The sequence below is a fragment of the Marmota marmota genome, unplaced genomic scaffold, assembly GCF_001458135.2.
Source record: "Marmota marmota marmota unplaced genomic scaffold, marMar, whole genome shotgun sequence".
NCBI lineage: Eukaryota > Metazoa > Chordata > Mammalia > Rodentia > Sciuridae > Marmota > Marmota marmota.
The window spans coordinates 12626715-12647829 of record NW_025999853.1 but is presented as its reverse complement, the minus strand read 5'-3'; the positions used below and the strand labels follow the sequence as shown (position 1 = coordinate 12647829).

Here is a 21115-nt window from a genome sequence, read left to right as displayed (position 1 = left end):
TTTAAATTTAAGCGCATTACTTGGTCATTTACATATTCTTTATGTCATTCTAAGCAAATCGAAGACACTACCTAGAATTTGTAGACAAATTGTATCAGGAACAGGCCGGTGATAAAATTTCATACGGCTGCAGCTGGTCAAAGGCTGAGCCCTTTTGTGTCGCGAAAGCATAGAATTGTCTGAGAGGCCCCAGGCTGTGGGGCGACTCTGACTGCAGCAGACATCTGACAACCGTTGGGTACCCTTGAACTTCAACTTCCGAATGAAAATTAAAATTTGTGAGGGTGAAAATTCTGTTTCAAGTCACATATCCTTCCTTGGTCCTGATTAAATCCAACCAAAAACTCATGCCAACCACCTAAATCACTTGGAAAGCATAAAGAACCCCGGGAAGCTATTTTTACACAATTCACCACCACTGAAATTGGAAGCATTTTTGTTTCACTCATCCTATACCACTTATCCCTTCCGCCCCCAAAGAAAAAGGGTCTAAGACCGCCAGGGAAGATAATCAGAGCAACTACTCCAGGAAGGTGGTCTTTCACACTTCCTGGCGGCACACCAAAGAGAAACAGAACCCAGGAGGGGACCTGAACACTCCTTGAAGAAATACCTGAGCAAGGGAATGTGCATGGCTCCTCGTTAGTATAGTGGTTAGTATCCCCGCCTGTCACGCGGGAGACCGGGGTTCAATTCCCCGACGGGGAGGTTCTCATCCTTTTAATATCCCGATACTACTTTTAAAAATTCAACCCTCATGACATTGCTGTCAAATATAAGATGCCGAGACATCCTTTCTAAATGCACAACCCTGTATTTTCAAAATGATCACCTTTACGCTTAAGGCACAGTGTGGAATGAAAGCTGACCTGAGAGAAAAAACTACATTGTTGACAAAGGCGGAAAGGAAAGCGCAGACTCTGGCGGGCCCCTAGCTCGCCCTGGGCGCCAGATGGCACCGGTCCGCGCGTGCGCAGTGGCTCCCCTGTCGAATCCAACTCAGGGTCACGAACTCACGCGCCATCCGTGGGGGAGGGGAGAGGAAGGACGGCGTCTCCGCCCCTAACGGGCGGGGGCGGGGCACACAAGAACGGAAATGGCTCGATAAAGAAGAGGAAGGACCGTTTTCTCCTGACCCTGGGGGCCCGCTTAACCGGGTGACCCTATCGCGGTTCCCCGCTGGCTATGTCTCAATCTAGGTAGAGAGCTAGTTGTCGGGGACAGTTGAGCTCTGAAGGAGTCGGTCTCCAGCTCCGACAGATACCGAGTGGAAGGAAAGCAAGAAAAGGCGGGGTTCAGCCGGAAGAAGCGCCATGTTATCGGAGTCCTAAGAAACCGCGCGAGCCATAGCCCAGCAGGACCTCGTGGCGCAACGGTAGCGCGTCTGACTCCAGATCAGAAGGCTGCGTGTTCGAATCACGTCGGGGTCATGGGCTTCTTTTTTTTTCTTTCTGAAATTATCCGTTTGTACAATCTTCGATGCGTCCCCGCCATTTTTCGAAAATGATTTTAGTGTTAAAAAACAAAAGTCTTCCTCGGTTAAAAGTTATCCTAGTAACCTTTAGTCTGCAGAAAGATAAAGCTTACCACATAGTAAAAAGCCTTAAGGATGGTGTTTGTACTGTCTGGTCTTGTACAGTGAGTTTTTTGTTATTACCGAGAATTAAGCCTACAGAGTGGAAGGGTTACCTCTGCATCACTGAGCATATCAGCCCACTGCGGTCCTTTGTAGCGTATATGCAATATACTGTGCTGGCTGCTTTTCCGAAAATGATTTTAGGCCATTTGCCTTTTAAAAGCAAGTACAACAGAGTACTGTTTTGAATATTATGATTTACAAGTTTTAGCCCTTACTGGGTGCCACAGGCACTGTGAAAACCGTACAACGTGTGACCAATATAACATGAGGCTGTGGCACACAGGTTTTAGTGATCTGCCAAGGGTCACCCAAGATTGCAATCAGCTAAGTGACTCCAGATAGCCCTCTAAATGTTTGATTTTAAAAAGGTGGGGGAGTGGGGAACTATTGAAAGAATGTCTTACAAGCTGCAGGAATACATTTTCATCAATTTCAAGTGAGTTGTAACAAGTAACAAGTCACATACCACTTTTGACTGATAATCTCTTTATACTAAAGAGTGCCTTCTTAAAGGTAATGTATACAAATATTTGTTGCACACACACACACAAAAAGAAAAGAATAACAGGCTATGAGAAATATTTTTAGGTTTTTATTGGATATTTCTATAAAAGCCCCTGCTCAATATTTTGAAAATATCAAATAATAATTTCTAATGATTCAACCTAGTGTAGCCATATAGCTAGACATTGTATTTTCAGTTGATGTGGTTTGTTTTTTCTCTCTGCTGTTCAATTTGAAAATAGATTGATTTCAACAGATATTTATGAGACCTCCCCAATTATGATGAATCTGGTGTTGTAGATGAGGGTGACAGTAAAATTTACATTGAGTAAATTTTTTTTCTTTTTTGAGGATCAGGAGACATATATTTTAAGCCCCCCTCCCCAATACTATGTTTTATGCCACAAAAGTAGCATAAACCAAATGGTATGGGGTGCTAAAAACAGGGAGATTAACTCAGCAGTTTGTTATATGAGCTGGTAACAATGTGATACAACCTGCTGTGTCTACATCACAAAAATGTGATTTTATACAAATGAAACAACATGCTTCTTACAAGTGAAGATCAAAGAAGTACTGTTACAGAAATATGCTGTATTTACAAAGGTTCCAGGATGAAGAAAGAAGATTGCTTCTGTTAATGAGCTAAATTGTCCTCCCAAAGTCTTATGTTGAAGCCCTAATCCCCAGTACATTGAAATATGAATATATTGGGAGACAGGCCTTTAAAGAGATGATAAAGTGAAAATTAAGCCATTAGAGTGGCTCCTAATCCAGTCTGATTGGTGTCATCCTTTAAAGATTAAATTTGGACCTACAAACATTAAATATATATATACACACACACACATACACACACATATACATACACACTCAGAGGAAAGGCCATGCAAGAACAGAACAAGAAGTCAGTCATATACAAGGTGAGGTTTAGCACCTTAACCTTGTACTTCTAGCCTCCAGAGCTAACACAGCTTCCTTGGAGACCACTTAGTTCTTCAGTATGGCCAGAGAAGAAGGAAAAAAAAAAAAAACTGGAGAGGTAAACAAGACAGATGACACAGGACCTTTTACATTATAATTTAGATTTTATTTTGAGGATAATGCAGAGCTATTATTCACAATTTTGATGATACATCAAAATGTTTTCTAAGCTGTAAAGCAGTTTATATACACATTGTTATTAATACTATTATATGCACTGTAAAACTTTCACTTCACTGTTCCCATCTTCTTTCCCAAAGGTGAACATACATGGTTTCTTAGAATGGTCCATTGACTGACTTGCTGTAACTTTTAATTAACCTAAACCCAACACTTTATTTTAACTTGATCTTTATATAGGGTTGATGTGTGGAAAGAAGATCTAGAATACACAGATCCATATCTGAATCCAAATTCTGACTTTGTTCCATTTCACTAAAAATTTTCCAGAGTATTATTATTTTTTTAATTTTTTTTTAGTTGATGGGCCTTTATTTTATTTATTTATCTGTATGTGGTGCTGAGAATCAAACCCAGTGCCTCACACATGTGAGGCAAGTGCTCTACCACAACCCTAGCCATTATTGTTTATTGTTTATCCCCAGCATTACAAAAAAAAAGAAAAAAAATGATATTATTTATTCTTAAAAGGGGATTAATTCACTAGTACACAATTGTCTGAGCTATGTATGTCACCTGATAAATAACTGTTCTCTTCTGCCATTATTTGAAATCAGTTACCTAAAATAGATCTGGATAAGTTGATGAAATGGAGTTTGGGGATAGGCAAAATTGAAATATTCTAATTCTGATAAACCAAGTGATTGCTTGACTTCTCACATTAATTTAAAAAGAAAAATATTTGTGGTTTAAATTCATATGTGTTTATTATAAAAATCTTGGAGAAATCACCCATGCCCCACTACCCCTGGGAACTACTACAAACATTTTGGTCCATATGAGGTTAGTATGTTTTTCTTTGAATAGATTTTTAAATATGCACATCTCCACACACACTGTTACATCTATGTTCTTTATAGAACTGCAATCTCCTTCTACATAGTACTCCATTTTTTCTACTTTTTACATAATGTTACTGTGAACATTTTCTCACTTTTTTCTTTTCTTTTCTTGAGGTGCTGGGGATTGAACCCAGGACCTTGTGCATGCGAGGAAGCACTCTACTAACTGAGCTCTACCCCCAGCTCTTCCTCATATTCTTAAACATCAAGAACATGATTTTAATGACCATGAAATATATGGATTTTTATGACCATAATATCATAGATATTTCACAAATTATTTAGCCAGTTCCTTATTGTAGATTTCAGTTTTTATTTTTCACCATTATAAATAATAAAACAACAAATATGAACAAACTCTACTTTTGATTATTTCCTTGGAACAAATTCCCAGAAATGGCTTAAGGGAAATAAACATTTTTTAAGGATTTTGGCTCTTCTATTTTTGACATCATTTTAAAAGTAAACCGATCTTCTGTTTGAAGTGACTTCTTTTTGAAATGACACCCTGAAGTTCATAGTCAATCCCATGAAAAACAAAAAAGTCAGCTGTATATTAATAACACGGGAAATGGAGGCAGTTATCCAAATGATTAAGAAAGCTATGAAAAAGTTTTCTTACAAAATAATTGGAGCAAATTTTTTTTTTTTTTTTTAGTTTTGTCTCATTTATTTTTATGTGATGCTGAGGATCGAACCCAGGGCCCCACACATGTTAGGCAAGTGCTCCACCATTGAGTCACAACCCCAGCCCCTTAGTTCTGTTTTAGCATAGAATATCTTTCCATTGATTCTCAGGGCTTGGAGCCTTGATATTGTATTTTAAGGATTTTTAATACTTGTTTTAACATAAGAAATCAATTTTTTATTGGATGAATATTATAAAATACATAGCTTCCCCCCCCCCCCTTAATTCAGAACATTTCACAAAGAAATGAGAGTTTTTAAGCATTGTTATTCTGGCCCTATTGTCAAAATGTCTGGTCAAGGTTGGTGTCATGCATGAGAAAGGGTACTAAAAGAAGCAAGTCTTTGAAATGGGAAGGACCCTGAATACAAATGGTAGAACTTACTTATGATAGTACAAATCTTCAATTGGAAAAAAAGAAAAGATGCAAGAGAAAATGAGGGAAATTTGACAGTTCTGGAGGTTGAAGCAGTCTCAACAGATGGTTTTAATTTTCTTAAATATGTGGCAAGGTCACAAGCTGAAAAAGGAAGTGGAGGAAAGGGATGTGAGAAATTTGAGGAGAGAATTAAAGGTAAGAATGGTTAATCCAGAGAATGGAATGACTTTGCCAAATAGTGTTGAGAGCTCCTATGAGGACTAAAGTCTTTTGAATTAAACCAGTCAATCCATTTCATGACTTTTGTACAGCAATATTTGCTGTTCAGATGCAAGTAAGAAAAAATTCAATTGAAGCAGGGTTAAATCCAAGAAAGGTTGAGGTTACTCCAACAAAGAAAGAGGAGAGGCATTGAGTTAAGAGAGTTGAAGATATTTACCAAAATGTTGATCAGGGGGGCTGGGGGTATAGCTCAGTGGTAGAGCGCTCTACCACTAGCATGTATGAGGCTCTACTATTAGCATGTATGAGGCTCTACCACTAGCATGTATGAGGCACTGGGTTCGACTCTTAGCACTGCATATAAAATAAATGTCCATCAACAACTAAAAAATGTTGGTCAGGATGAGTTGATAATGGCAGAAGCAGGAAAATAGAAAATGTTAGACTTAAAAAGGATTAATGATTTAGAAGTCTTAGGTTAGGGACACTACAATAAGCTGGAAAAAAAAAAAGGCTAGTGGTTAACAATTGGGATCCTTAAAATTGAGATTTAGAGAGTAAGGTAGGGCTGGAGATGTGGCTCAGTTGGTAGAGTGCCTGCCTCACATGCACAAGGCCCTGGGTTCAATCCCCAGCACCACCAAAACAAAAAAAACAAAACTGTAGAGAGTAAGGTAGTTGATTTGGGACATTGGGACAAAGCCAGTTGTCACTCTTCATAAAACATTTCTTCTTTCCGATTCACTTCTGCCTGTGGCCACATTCTGCATACTGGGTCCAAGGCAGCTACAACATCTTTCAGGTTTGGACTAAAAGGACATCACCAGCATCCTTGGGTTCCCAGCTTATAGACAGCAGGTCATGGGTCATAGGTCATTCCCCAATCATGTCTAAAGTAGAAAGCTCCTGGAGTAGTAGATTTCACTTCACTCACAGCTTTTTGCATCTGACCCTTAGGGGATGCCTACAATGATTCTGACCCTACCAGGTACTGTGTGGCCTCCCATGCTTTCCCTTGAAATCTTTTTTTTTTTTTTTTTTTTAGAGAGAGAGAGAGAGAATTTTTAATATTTATTTTTCAGTTTTCGGCAGACACAACATCTTTGTTTGTATGTGGTGCTGAGGATCGAACCAGGGCCGCATGCATGCCAGACAAGCGCGCTACCGCTTGAGCCACATCCCCAGCCCTCCCTTGAAATCTTGGTGGAAGCCTCCATCACCCTGTACCTCTTGCTTTTTGTACAGCTACAAAACGAGCACCATGTACAAGATGCCAGGGTTCACCACCAACAGGAAGAATCGACAGGCCCCCTTGGAATGTGAGTACAATGGCTTTTGAGTGCCTGGCAACTGAACCATGGGAAACAATTTCCTAGGCAGCCCTGTGCCAGCAAGGAGTCCTATGGCTCTCTTCTCAAAGCAAAATCTTTCAAATTAGTTTACAATTTTTACACTCTTGAGCCTGGGATGGGTGGGAGTATGGCCAATTCCTTAGAAGTCCTCAAGGCCTAATCCCACAGCCATGATACAAAGCACTTGGCTTCTTTTTAATGGTACTAATCTCTTCAGCAACCACATCTTCCTTGGTCCCAAACTGCAAATTTTAAAAATCTTTCTGCTCTTCTTTTTGCTTCTCATTCTCACTGTAAATCTGGCTCAATTAGCCATCAATAGCCATTGCAGATCCTGAATGCTGTGCTGTCTTATGTGGGGAGCCACAGTGAATGACCACACCTTCCAGTCCTGATGCCTCAAAATTCTGACCAACCACTGCATGCACTGTGGCTTGGGTGGGGTCTAGCTTGGAAAGTAAGGGGTCTTTGTGGGGTGTGCCCCTAGGGTTGAGTAACACTCACCTGCCCTTTTTTGGATAGAACTTTATAAGAACAAGAGTCCCCCCAATAAAAGCTCACTTCCAAACATGTTTTCTCTATCTTGCCAGCCTCTCATGACTTTCTCTTGCCCTTCCTTTTGGGGAGCCTGAGGCTGAGAGCGGGGAAGCCATCCTGAAGCTTGTGTAAAGGTAAATTGTGTCTGTGTTTTATTTGGTTTCCCTGCAAATTCACAAGAGTCATCTTAATTTCAGCTGCCCATTGCTGGTCGGCAGTCTTGAAATTTCTTCTACCAGATTATTCTGTCACCTTTAAATTCAGCCTCACACAAAGTCTCAGGGCGTGGACAAAACATAGGTAAGTTTTTTGCTAGAATGTAATGGTCTCTAATCCCAATTCCCAATAGAGTCCTCATTTCCTTTGGAAACCTCATCGGCACAGTCTTTACTTTTGCATTCCTATCAGCATTCTGGTTTTATAAATTACCACCAGAGTCACCTATTAAGTTCCCCATACAACATTCTAAGCCCGACTTCTAGCCCGATTCTCCAAACTTTTCCTGCAAACCAGTTCCAAAGGTTTCTGAATCACATGGTCAGATACAGTCACAGTAACAATTCCATTTCTGGTACCAATCTTCTGTGTTAGTCAACTGAATTGTTTCACAATTTCAATGGCCGCTTGGACTCATTGATTTGGGACTCTGGCAAGGCAGGACATCATGGTAGAGAGTGCACAGTGGCAGAGAGCAGCTTACCTGAGATGGCCAGAAAGCAGAAAGAGAGGTGCCAGAGACAAAATATACCCTTTAAGGGCCTCTACCTATTTACTTTTTCTTGGCCCCTCCTCCTAAAATTTCTACCACCTTTCATAACCCATTAAGCTATGAATCCATCATTGGATTAATCCATTTATGAGGTCACAGCTCTACTAAAAGGTCCCACCTCAGAACACTGTTGCATTGGGAACAAAGTCTTCAACTCTTGAGATTTTGTGGAGTATTTAATATCTATACCATAGCAAGCCTCACATTTCACACTCATTCAACAGTGTTTATTGTTTGTGTGTGTGTGTGCTAACCACCAAGGGCACCCAAATGAATGAGATGTAGTGAGCCATTGCTCATTGACAAAATGGGAGCAAAGATTTCAGCTTCAAGGTCTATGGACCAATCAAGTGATGCTGATCATGAGACAGTATGTGACATGTATCAGTATTTAGTTAACATCCATTTTCTTCTCCTTTTCTTTTCTTTTCCCCACCACAGTCTCAAAATTCAGCTCCTCAAATGCAAGACCATGTCTGAGAAAGCCCATGTGGGCTTGAGCATCCTGGCTTAGAGTGTGCTCTCTTGCATGCTTCCTTCTCTCCGTCTAGATTCTGATTGGTTTCTGAAGCATTCATGACTTTCAAAGCCTGCCTTCTACTTTTCCATTTTCTTTTTTCTCTGTGGTGCATCCTGAGCAGTTTCTTCAGGACTATCTTCTAGTTCACAAATTCTCCCATCAGCTTTGTCTAGCTTACTGTGTGTCCAATGTGTTGTGGGTCCCCAGTGCTCTTGGATGGGCTCTATGTGTGTTCAGCTTGATTATGGAGGGCACTTGGTCCTTTACTTACACAGAGAGTAGATCTTATAGGAGTCAGACTCAAGTCAAATTCAAAATGAGAAAAACATTCATCTTACTAGGTGCTAAAGAAAAATCTTCTGGTGACTATTTGGAAGATAAGCCAGAGATATTTGAGGAGTAGGGAACCTCCTGATGAACTCAATTGGGGAATGAACTAAATTATTAAATATATTTAATCAGCCTGTCTGAATATCTATGTCTGTTGCAACCATAGCTTAAATAGATACCCAGGAGGTGTAACACATGTGTTACAGTGTTTTGAGGAAGTGGACTTTGGAATCAAGATGTGTGAGAAGGGTCCCTGAACCTCAGTTTCCTCACCTATAAAATGGAAATAAGATCACCAATTCCAAGTTTGACCTTAATTTGACCTCCACTTGGTGTTGCACCATCACTGGGATCACACACTCAGGTCTCCTTGTATCTCCATCTCCCTGAGCTCGTTTATGCCCAGGACCTTTCTCCTTGCTATTCCCTCTCCCTAAAACACATTTCCCCAGATTCTCCCAGGGTTGGAGGCTGGCCCTCAGTTAGTTCTTATAAATAGCAAGTTGGATCCTCTTTTCTTTTCATTCTTCCAGACTATGCCCCAGAACTCTACCAATGAAAAGACTGTAACAGCTCCATCATGGACATATGGAGCCTTGATGTCCTTCTGTCCTTCATAAGAGTCCTCCCACTTAACAAACATCATATTTTTCTAACTGAAGAAGCAGGTCTTGCACACATGGTACAACTTTCCCTCTCACGTTTTCATGAAGTGATAAGTGTCATCAGTTACTGACCGACCCCACAAAGAATACCACGGTAGACTAAGTCGCAAGGCACCATGACTAAACTAATGTGAGGAATATTCATTGATTTATTCTAGGGAGCCACTCCCCAGCCACCTAGAACCTCACAACTGAGGGTCATGTTTGACATGGTTTGTGGTCCATATGAAACCTGAGTATCTTAGGTAACCAGAAAATTTGATGAGATTATAGCTATCTTTCTAATGCTCCAGCACAAACAAACCAGGGGGACTGATCAGTCCAAGTTAACCCTATCCTACGCATCCAAAAGTGGGCCCAGCCCATTCCCTTCCAATCCTTTCAGCTTCAGTCTCTGTTCAAAAAAGAGTGCCAGTGAGCCTGCTCTTTACTTCTTTCCCTTTTTGTCCTGTGAGCTGTAGCTGCCTCAGGAGGACTGTCAGGACAGAAGGGCATAGAAGACCCAGTCTGCCTGCCATTCCCCTCTGCAACTTGCAAACAAGGATACCCCAATCCAGTATAGTCCCACAACATATTCTTGCAGCCCCCCTCGCCCAGCCCCTTGTTGAGCACAGTGGGTAGGGGGCAGAGAGCAGCAAGTCCTCCTGGGATACTTTGTCAAGAGAAGAAAACTCCCTCCCTACTGAGCAACCCCATGGTAGGATTACAGCCTGTACTCCTGACAACAGCAAGGACTGAGAGGCAGTGACTAGGAGCATTGCAACTGTATCCTAGGAATATGTTGCTGAATGCCATGTTGCTGCCTGCTGGCCCTCAAGACAAACACTAAATTCAGGAACAATGTGCTCCAACAAAAGGAAGACACACACACTCTGGACTCAGAAATAAAGTGGCTCCAATGAAAGTGGACAGTTCAGACAGAGGCAAAAACCAAATAGATTACAGGGGATCTCACTCACGTAGAACAGCTGCAGGAGGGAAGTCTGCACGCTTCCTGGAACATCACCCCATGAATTCCAATCCGGAGGGCATTCAGAACTGCCTGTGGATGAGTTGGCCCCACTACCCCAAGTGGAAGAAATATCACAGACTTTTTACCTGGGACTCTTCTCCCTTCCCTACTCTTCTCTGTCCTTTCTGCCATGTTTCTGGAATAGCAGAGATTTTTTTCTTAATATTTTTTTAGTTGTAGATGGACACAATATCTTTATTAATTTTTGTATGGTGCTTGGGGATCAAACCCATTGCCTTCCACATGTGAGGTGAGTACTCTACCACTGAGCTACAACCCCAGCCTGCAGAGATGGTTCTTAATAAGTTTCTATTTCTCACCAATTTGGTAGTAAAATTGATGCTCCAAAGATAATCACAATTTTTTTTAAAAGGTAAGGTAGTTATTGATGCTAAGGCTCATAGTCTTACCACTAGAGTCGATACAATAGAAAAGGGGAACAAATTGTTGGAGATACAGAAGTCAAAGATCTAAGAGGCTAAGTGTTAGTGTTAGTGTTAGCTAAGTGTTAGTGCACAGATCACCTACAAGATGCTGAATCTGCATAAACTGTAGACAAGAATGATAGTGAGAAAAACCTAGAGCAAGGAGATCTATAATTTCTGAAGGAGATTAGCCAGGAGGTTAGTAAATAATAGCAAAAATAGTAGAGGGTGACTTAGCTGGATGATGTGAACTCCAAATGTTCCTGGAGGAGGAAAGAGAAGTTTGAAAGTAGTGATCAGGAACAAATTCAGTAGCCTAATTACTTTAGTTTGAGGTACATAGAATATGAGAGAAAAATATCCTCTACTTTGGAATTCTACAGCAGAGTTAAAAGCAAAAATTACATTCATCACTAAAAGTAATGGTTCTGGGAATACATCCTAGGATGATTCCAAGTCTCAATTTGATAACTCATGATTTGGAGAGAAAGATCTAGAAAGGCAGTCTCATTCTGATAGCTTATGACATAAATCATGCTTCCGGAGAAATGTAGTATCTGCAGTAACCTCCTATTGATAGCATGTCCAGGAATAAGAAAAAGAGATGAAAGTGACAGTTTTTGTTTAGGGAACATTAATTTCAGGCATCTAGAATGCAGTTTTTGTGAATCATATCTTGACTTGTAGGGCACAGTACTGTCTTCTAAAACAACTTTCAGACTCAATAGTTGGTCAATACTCCTTTGCTTGTGGAAAAAATAGGATGAGCTATCGATACTACAGGTTATGAGTGACAAGTTCTGCTTCCTCACATGTTGAAGGATAACATTAAAGAAGCACACCGAGGCAAGCATATAAAGCAGGGTTTATTTAAAAAGGGGTAACATAGACTTTTCCCAGGAGGGAGAAGTGGGCCATAGTTGGTATCCTAGGAAGTGTAGGTGCTCTGCCTTTTTATATGTCCTAGGCTTCCTTTGTTCTCCTGTTCTCTTCCTCCTTATCTCTTTCCTTCCTGCATACATGGCTAGGCCCAGCAGATGATTGATGGAATGGCGAAAAGGTGGGGAACAGGTGGTCTAGAGGGCCAGGGAAGGAGTGATCTGGGAAGAAAGGGGGCCCAGGGCAAATTAATTAGCAGTTTCCCAGTCTGCTCTGGAGTTGCTTCATTAACAATTCTTTAGGACGGGCCTTATAGGCTGGACTTTGGGGATATTAACATTTCAATCTCCCACAGGCACAGTAGGCTGGACTTTGGGGATATTAACATTTCAGTCTCCCACAGGCACAGTACCCAACGTTTGGACCCAAACCAGATTGGTCTGTTTTCTTCAATTTGTCTATGCTGACTATCTCTTTTTTAATTCTGGCTTCATTATTGTCTCTAAAAATTAAACTACTTGGAAAACTTCTGGTGCAAAAGTCCTGTGGATAACAAAACAAACAGTTTCAATGCAGCATCTTCAGGAAGCACACTGAGGTGGCAGTGAGACCTTAGTATTGTATTGTACTCATACCAAATTTAGGGTAGAAGCCAGCGCAGTGGTGCACACCTGTAATCCCAGTGGTTTGGGAGCCTGAGACAGGAGATTTTCGAGTTCAAAGCCAGCCTCAGGAGGCTGGGCTTGTGGCTCAAGTGGTAGAGTGCTTGCCTAGCACATGTGAGGCACTGACTTTGGTTCTCAACACCACATAAAAATAAGATATTGTGTCCACCTAAAGTGATGGCGAGGCACTAAGCAGCTCAGTGAGACTCTTTCTCTAAATAAACTATAAAATAGGGGTGGGGATGTGGCTCAGTGGTCTAGTGCCCCTGAGTTCTATCCCTAGTGCCAAAAAAAATAAAATAAATAGGGGCTGGGGATGTGGCTCAAGTGGTAGCGCGCTCGTCTGGCATGCGTGCGGCCCGGGTTCGATCCTCAGCACCACATACCAACAAAGATGTTGTGTCTGCCGATAACTAAAAAAAAATAAATAAATATTTAAAAAATATATATAAAAAAAAAAATAAAAAAAAATAAAATAAATAAAAAAATAAAAACTTAGGGTAGAAGAATATTATCTTAAAATGTCACCAAAATATCAGCAATACTTCTTCCTCTGAAGATCCACAAAAGACCTATTGTATATTCCCTTGCAGAGATAAAGCTCAAGACTTGTTCTGTCCATTAAAATTTGAGACTATACTGGAAAACATAACTGAAGTATATTGCAGATTGGGACGCAAAATTATGGTCCTTTATCTCTCAGTTCAGTTCCCTTTTTGACGATAGAAACACTCACCTATGCCGTGGGAAGCTGTGATGGGGGGCGGAGGGAAGCTGTGATGGGGGTGGGGGAACCCCAACTTTTATAAGTGATTATAAAAATGTACAAAATAACTTTTTTATTAAAACAAAATTTTAAATTTTCATCAGTGAGTTTAATACTGTTGCCTAAATATATGTAATATTGAGATTTTTAGGCAGGAATTAATAAAATCACTTCTAGGAAAATAATGTCATTAAAAGAATGTTTCTTTGAATTCATAAAAACATTTTTAGTGATGGCATTTATTTTAAATTTACTTCAACGTAACCATGTAGAAATCAGGTAAACATTTAAAAAATTTTAAAGCAGTTTACAAAGCATAATTTGAGATTTTTTTCAGAGTCAGCTGACAACCTAAATCCGAGGATAGCTTCTCTTTAGGAAGCATCTTGAAACGTATCTACATACGTATATTCTTGAAACGTGTTTGTTCCTATTGATGTCATCAATGGTGTTTGTTTCCAGGAAGATATTTTAGTTAGAGTATATGTTTCAGATTCTACTGGATTTTAATCAGTTTAACATGGGTTTGTTTATAGTTTCCGGCCTAATTATAGGTCACTAATGCTACGTTCGAAATTAAAATCTAGAATGTACCATGTCTGTTGTTTGAAGTTGACTATAAATACTGCGCTTCATTTAGTTGTTACCACTCTCTCTGGGTTTCAGTCAGAGACTTAAGGCTGCATGCACGGATTTATGTAAGCTCCAAGTAACTGTTCAAATGAAATAATTTAGAAATGCCCAATCCGTAGGGTCACAAGCAAACGGGATATATAAGAATGCAATTTTGTCAACAAATTCAAGGACATTTTAAACTAATAGCAGAGGTCCAGTTTCTCCGGAATTGCAGGAACAAAAGAAGCTTTTCCGAGCAGAGGGGAATTTGCCTCCTGGTGCTGCCCCTTCCACTCTCCAAGTAAATCAAGACACACGAACATGCATGCCTCGCCTCTCGTCTTCCCCACTAGAGCTAGCGTTCGGGAAAGCAGCCTATTCTTTGATGGACAGTGTCCTGGGAGGGAGAAAGGCCCAGGCAAGGGTCCTCAGGGCTGGCGTGGAACTCGGCCTGCTCGGAGGTGACCGACCCAGGATGGAAGCTGTGTCCCAGGCAAGAGGAGGGAAAGGAAACGGAGCACAAAAGCAGTACGACCCGTCCCTTATCAGCGTCTAAAGGGAAGGGTGGAGGAAGGGGGAAACCGAAACGGGCCAGAAGCCTGAGCTCCCGCCCGAGCAGCTTTTAAACTGCGTTTCTACAACCTCTCGCTCCGCAAGGTGGCTAATGGAACCCGCGCGAGCCGCCCAGCCAATCACCGCCGCGCTTCCTCCCGCCACCCGCCAATGGCGGCGCGCGTTCTTGGGGCGTGGGCGAAGCAGGCTGCTCTCGCCTTGGCTGTAGTGTGTGGGCTGGGGTTGGTGCAGCTTCCCAGCCTGTCCGCACTTAGTCCGTAGTTGGGCTCGCGGCGCTTTTGTGCCCGCGTCTGGCCTCGCTTTGTGTCTGCGAGTTTTTTGCCGTGCCCCCGCGGCGCTCCTCCCGGGCGGGAGCCGTAAGGCTCGGAGGCGGCAGCGCGGCCCCCGGCCAGGAGTGAGCGCGGCGGCAGTGAGGCTGCGGGGAAGGGGACTAGTAGATCCCGGAGATGCCGGAGTTCCTGGAAGACCCCTCGGTCCTGACGAAAGACAAGTTGAAGAGTGAACTGGTCGCCAACAATGTGACTCTCCCGGCCGGGGAGCAGCGCAAAGACGTGTACGTGCAGCTCTACCTGCAGCACCTCACTGCACGCAACCGGCCGCCGCACGCCGCGGGCGCCAACAGCAAGGGGCCCCCGGACTTCTCCAGCGACGAGGAGCGCGAGCCCACCCCAGTGCTCAGCTCCGGGCCCTCCACCGCGGGCCGCGGCCGCGCCACCGTCGGCAGGGTAAGGACGCCCGGCCGGGGCCACAAAGACGGGCGTTTGGCGGTTTCCGCGCGCGCTCGCCCCCGCTCGGCGCGGGGCTGTCCCCGTGCTCCGGCCCGCAGCTCGGTCGCCGCCGGGGTGCGGGCTCCGGGACCGAGGCGCTGCGAGGGAGGGACCAGAAGTTGCGGCCGCGGGGCGCTCGGACGCTGCGTCGGGGAGCTGTGCGGCGCCAGAGCCCCGGTCCTCGACTAGCGGCCGTCGGGAGTGGGCCCTGAGACCGGGCCCCGAGCGCTTTTCAAACGCCTGGCGGGGTCGGCCCCGGAACGCTGTAGGTCAGGTCCGAGCGTTTTCCCGCTTCAGTAACCGAAATGACTCGCGCAGAGCAGTCTCAGAGCGCTCCCTGGAGGGCAGTCTGCGACCTACTCATATCTAAGCAAAATTTGAAATAAAGAAATTCCCGCCTTTTCATATTGGTTTTGTTGGTTTGCATGCAGAGGGCTTTTTGAACTGGTGTTTTCTTGTTAGTCTGACTTGTTCCAGCAACAGGCCATCTCTTGTCGCGGCAGTTTTACTCTAGGTTGAAATGAACCTTAAAAAAAATTTTTTAAATGTTTATCATCGATCTTGGGAAATTCTAGTTAATGAGTTTGGGTTGATTGTCCCCTCCCACCCCTTTTTTGCTTAATATTACTTGAGAAAAGAAAGATTCGGAACCAAGAGATAGGTTTATTTTATGACATCATGATGTGTCGGTATTAAATTTGGGGGAGGGGTACCGGGAATTGAACTCAGGGGCACTCGTGTGACCACATCACATCCCCAGCCCTATTTCGTGTTTTATTTAGAGACAGGGTCTCACTGAGTTGCTTGGGCCTCGCTGTTGCTGAGGCTGGCTTTGAACTCGGGGTCCTCCTGTCTCAGCCTCCGGAGTCGCTGGGATTATGGTATTAAATGTCTGATCCTGGTTAAATCTCAGATTGGCTTCAGCGAATGCTTATTAGTTTGCTTTTTGTTATCGGTAGATTTTAAGTGTGTTTTTGTTGGTTTGTATATACTTAGTTACCAGGCTTCGTATCATAATGTTGTTAAAACTTGATGGCATAACTTAAAATGCTTTCATGAAAGACGGTGAAATGTGGTAGGAGTTGTTGCTGCTGGGTACTATTATAACTCAAAGTTATTGCTGCTTTTCTTTTTCTTTCTTTTTTCTTTTTCTTTTTTTTTCCTTTTTTTGATGCTGCATTTTGCAACAGAGCCAAACCCCAACCTATTTCTTTTCAAAAGTTTTACAACATTCTCTGTTAATTTAAATTTTTTTTTATCTAATGTGTTTCGCTAACGAATGAAATGGAAATGAATAACATGTAACAGACACATGTAAATTTAATCCGAAAAGTCTCAGTCTGGGCTTCAGAGAAACTAAAAATCATGCAAGGCAGTGTATGTCACATAGTATATAATAAGTGTTTGTTCAATAAATAAAAGAACAGCCAAATTTTATTGTTTCTAATGTCTCCACTTTAGGGTTTAAAGAAAGCCACTTTAAACAAAAATTTACTTTCAAAGTAAAGTTTATCCCTTATTGATTTTCCTCCACTGACTCTTCAAAAAAGGGATAGTATTCAAACTATTTCATTATAGATTTGGTCAAAAGTGAAATATCTTCCATTTCAGTCAGCACACTTAAAAAAAAAAAAAAAAACAGTTCTTCTGTAGTACCCTTTGTTGGTGTAGTTGTATTAAACCATAAAGTTTGGGTTGTATGCAAAAACTTTAAGTCTTGGAGTTTCCATCATTTTTGAGTTCCTAATATGTGCTCATAACACATTAAGATAATAAAAATAGAAATTTAAAGATTGATTTCTGCAGACCCTACACATCATCATAAAAATTTAGTGTCTTGGGTCTAAAAATTATGTTATTTACCCATTTCTCACCCCAATTCATTTTGGGGGGGGGAGAATTAACTTTTTTTTAGCTTATCTACTGTGGGACTGAAGGTGTGGCTCACTAGTAGAGATCTGCTTAGCATATGGAAGGTCTAGGTTGATCCCCAACACCTGCCCCCCTACACACACACACACACACACACACACACACACACACACTCACACACTACTGTGTCCAGTGACATGCTAAAAAGTTATATTTCTCCCTCTGGCGGTGAGGGGGTGTCTCCTGGTCTCAAGTGATCCTCCCACCTCAGTCTCCCTAGTTACTGGGACTGTTGGAGTGTACCACCATGCCCAGCTTCCTTTATAGAGGAGAATTATTTCATAACCATAGAATTTTGTCTTATCCCACTTGAGTGATTAAAACTTAAAAATGTATGCCTTTGGCCAGGCTCAATGATAACAACTTGAAAAAGTTAATATTGGTAGTCAATAGCTTTATTTTCTGTTTTAAAGATACTTGAGGCAAGTGGCGCAAGCCTGTAATACCAGCTGTTGGGGAGACTAAGGAGAATGTGAGTTCTAAGCCAGCCTCTGCAAAAGCGAGGTACTAAGCAACTCCGTGAGACTCTGTCTCTAAATGAAATACAAAATAAGGTTGGGTATGTGGCTCAGTGATGGAGTACTCCTGAGTTCCATCCGGTACCAAAAACAAACAAAAAAAGATACTTAAGACAAGAGTGAGTTACAAAATAGGGTTGGGTATGTGGCTCAGTGATAGAGTACTCCTGAGTTCAATCAGGTACCAAAGACAAACAAAAAAAGATACTTAAGACAAGAGTAAGTTACAAGTAAGTCTGAATAGACTTTTTTTTTTTTTTAATATGTGATAGGAAGGGGTTCTTTGGATTTACAAGAGCCATAGAGCATTTATAATAGTTGATATGTAAAACTATTTTGCATGTCAGATTCCTTTATAAGAGAGAATTTGCTTTGTATGTACCACCACAATAATGTCTTAGAATGTGTAGTATGACAAATATTTGCATGTTAAAATTTTTATTTTGGTTTAGTTTTCTTGTTTTTCTTTTCTTTTATTGTTTCTTTTATTCATCTTGATGCCAGTATTTTAGGTGCTGAAATTAGATTGTGGACACAAGAATAAACATTCGTTGAGTTTGCATCCTACCTTTTTGTTACAAAGTGCAAAGCATGAAGGTGTGGTAGGGATTGAATCCAGGGCCTCATGCAGGCTAAACATACTACCAGTGAGCCACCCTGTCCCCCAACCTGATTAATTCTTAACAGGAAATGTTTAAAGACTTGGGACAGAACCGTAAAAGGCAAGTTAGCATAAATCATAAATTGATTGCAATGCTCCTTAATGAGGTGTTAAATGAATCAAGAGTTACAGATTTAAATTCTAGGTCTGCTGCTTATTGAACAGTGAACATTGATTGCCTTTAGGTTTCTCCATTTTTACCTGGAATATAGGAATTAAAAGTCACTTATCAGATTGAGGGTTGATTACATGAGTTTGCATAAATGAAGTGCCTTGTGCTCAGTAATTGATACCTGTTATAGTCATTGTTTCTGGATGTTTTCATCTTAATATCAGGGCAGTACAGTGCAAAGTTACTGTAATAACAATTTCAGAAAAGGATAAGTATATGAAAGTGATATATAATGTCTGTTCAGTGATACTATGTTACATAGTATGCAGATGTCCCTTGTTAGCCTTACAGCCTTGGACCTTAGTTTCCTCACTTAGTAAAATGGGGATATTAGCATCTTTATCATGATTTTTTTTTTTAGAATTCTCAAATACTATAAGGCACTTTAGTACACACATCAATATATAATGTGTGCTCAGTAGAATTTATTTTATAATAGTGTTGTTATCAGCATCTTTGCTATTAAAGGTAGAAATTAAACAAGTTATTTTACAGAATTGTTGGATTTTAAAATTGAAAAAAACAGTAGAGGGCTGAGGTTGTGGCTCAGCAGTAGAGCACTCGCCTAGCATGTGTGAGGTGCTGGGTTCGATCCTCAGCACCACATAAAAAATAAAAACAAATAAAAATAAAAGATATTGTGTCCCAACTACAACTAAAAATATATATATATAAAAAAAAGAAAAAAACAGTAGATGTCATCTGGTATCTGGGAACAAACTGGAGAAGAGTGCTTGGTACATAGGTACACTGTTTTGTTTTTTTTTGTTTTTTTTTTTTTCCCTCAACTTCTTGCTGCCTGTATTGATACTTTTTTATTTTATCTATTTATTTATTTAATTTTGCATTATGATTCTTAATACACCATTATACAATAATTTATCATATCTCTGATAGTACTCTGTATTTTTGACTGAATGAAACTTAACAGATTGTGACTTACTTAAAGGAATAAAACTATCAGGAGGTAGAATTTAGTACAATTAATGTTTCCTTCTTCCTGATTGAAACTGCTAAGTCTTGTTAATCATGTACACCAAACTACCCGGCTCCCAATTTTTTTTATATTTATAAAATGAATTACTTTTCTGGCACTTTCCCCCTACAGATTAAATTTAAAATCACAGAGTTTATCTACTACATTTTAAAGTTTTCTTTGTTCAGCTGAAGTTTAAGAAAATGTAAGGGGATTGATTTCCTACTTTGATTCAAAATCTATGTCATTTCTTCTCTTTTTATGGTGCTAGGGATGGAATCCAGGGCCTCACACATACTAGGCAAGCATGCCACCTACCTATAAGCCACATCCCCACACCTCCCTGCCCCCCCAATAGGAAATGGATTTTCAAAAATAAATGACTTGATTTTCCCTCTCAAGAATGTACGCATCATTCATTTGTTTGACAGAACCTCCTGTGTCAGGCACTACTTTTGTTTTTGTTCTAAGATGCTTGAGTTAAAAATATGATAGTGCTCTTGCTCTCTGGTGCCCACTTAAATGCTGCATCCAGATTACTAAAGCTACACATTTAAAATATAGATTTTTCTGCCCAAACTTAAGAATCAGAGTGAAGCAAGATATTTTAAAATAGTTGCGATTTTGATAACAAGCTACACTTGGGGACTTGCTACTTAAGGAGTTCACCATTTAGAGAAAATAAAGGGTGTATACAAATAACTAATAAAAAGTAAGTGGGCTGTGTTGAATGCTAAAGTCAGTTTTCTCAGAAACTTTAGGCTAGTAACCCTGTCAAGGGTGGCACATACCTATAATCCCAGCTGCTCTGGAAACTGAAGCAGGAGGATTACAAATTCTAGGCCATTTGGGGCAATCTAGCAAGACCTTCCTTTGTCACAATATAAAATATAAAGAACTAGGATTTAAAACTTAGTGACAGGATTTGCTTAGTATGTGCAAGACCATGAGTTCAATCCCTAATACCACACCCTCCCATCCACCTCCCACCCCCCCCCAAAAAAAAAACCACTTCAGGATGTTACAAGAAATTAGAATTTTTGTTGATAGTAAAATTTGAACATTCTTATGCTGGGAGGAATTATTTACAAGTAATTTGAACCTGGTTAAATTATTCATTGCTTAAAGTATTTATATCATATAATGGAGGTTTTCTCTACAAACTGTTTTATGGAAAATTCAAGTTAAGTCAATAACACAAGATTAGGTTGATTTGATTAAATCTTTTCTATAAAGATTTCAAGGCTTTAAATATAGAGCTCTTAGATTTTAGGTAACTATTTTGACATCAAAATGTACAGTTTCAAGATTTGAGCCTGGTAAGTCTAGATTAGTGCACTAAAAGATATATAGTGAATTGACTTTATATTATCACTCTCTGGGGAAAAAAATTATGTGAAGTTTTTGTGTTTGCTTGCTTGCTGGGTGGAACTGAGGGCCTGTGCTAGGCAAGCATTCTGCTTCTGAGCTACATCCCAAGCCTTTATTCAAATTTTTTATTGTTTTTTTTTTTTTTTTTTTTTTTTTTTTTTTTTTTTTTTAA

At 40.8% G+C, this 21115-nt stretch overlaps 1 protein-coding gene, 1 long non-coding RNA gene and 3 other non-coding genes across 9 annotated transcripts in view; all 5 read left to right on the top strand.

The window, feature by feature from the left end:
• The first annotated feature begins 636 nt into the window (after nt 1-636).
• Trnad-guc lies at nt 637-708 on the top strand. Its single transcript has one exon. It is a non-coding gene; the product is annotated as a tRNA-Asp (tRNA).
• A 650-nt stretch (nt 709-1358) lies between these two features.
• Trnaw-cca lies at nt 1359-1430 on the top strand. Its single transcript has one exon. It is a non-coding gene; the product is annotated as a tRNA-Trp (tRNA).
• A 4578-nt stretch (nt 1431-6008) lies between these two features.
• Trnav-cac lies at nt 6009-6081 on the top strand. The gene has a single exon. It is a non-coding gene; the product is annotated as a tRNA-Val (tRNA).
• A 600-nt stretch (nt 6082-6681) lies between these two features.
• On the top strand, nt 6682-11153 carry LOC125616926. The gene is made up of 2 exons (XR_007347709.1): nt 6682-6757; nt 7381-11153. It is a non-coding gene; the product is annotated as an uncharacterized LOC125616926 (long non-coding RNA).
• Nucleotides 11154-14704: 3551 nt separating this feature from the next.
• The window catches only part of Tmpo (thymopoietin), a 27939-nt gene continuing 21528 nt past the window's right edge, over nt 14705-21115 (top strand). For 2 of the 5 annotated variants that reach the window (XM_015482903.2, XM_015482902.2), the window contains exon 1: nt 14712-15271. In XM_015482903.2, coding sequence (XP_015338389.1) covers nt 14993-15271 — 279 coding nt within the window. In that variant the 5' untranslated portion in view covers nt 14712-14992. Of the gene's footprint in view, nt 15272-21115 lie in introns of all 5 variants that reach the window. The other 3 variants (XM_015482905.2, XM_015482904.2, XM_015482901.2) reach the window with 2 other exon arrangements.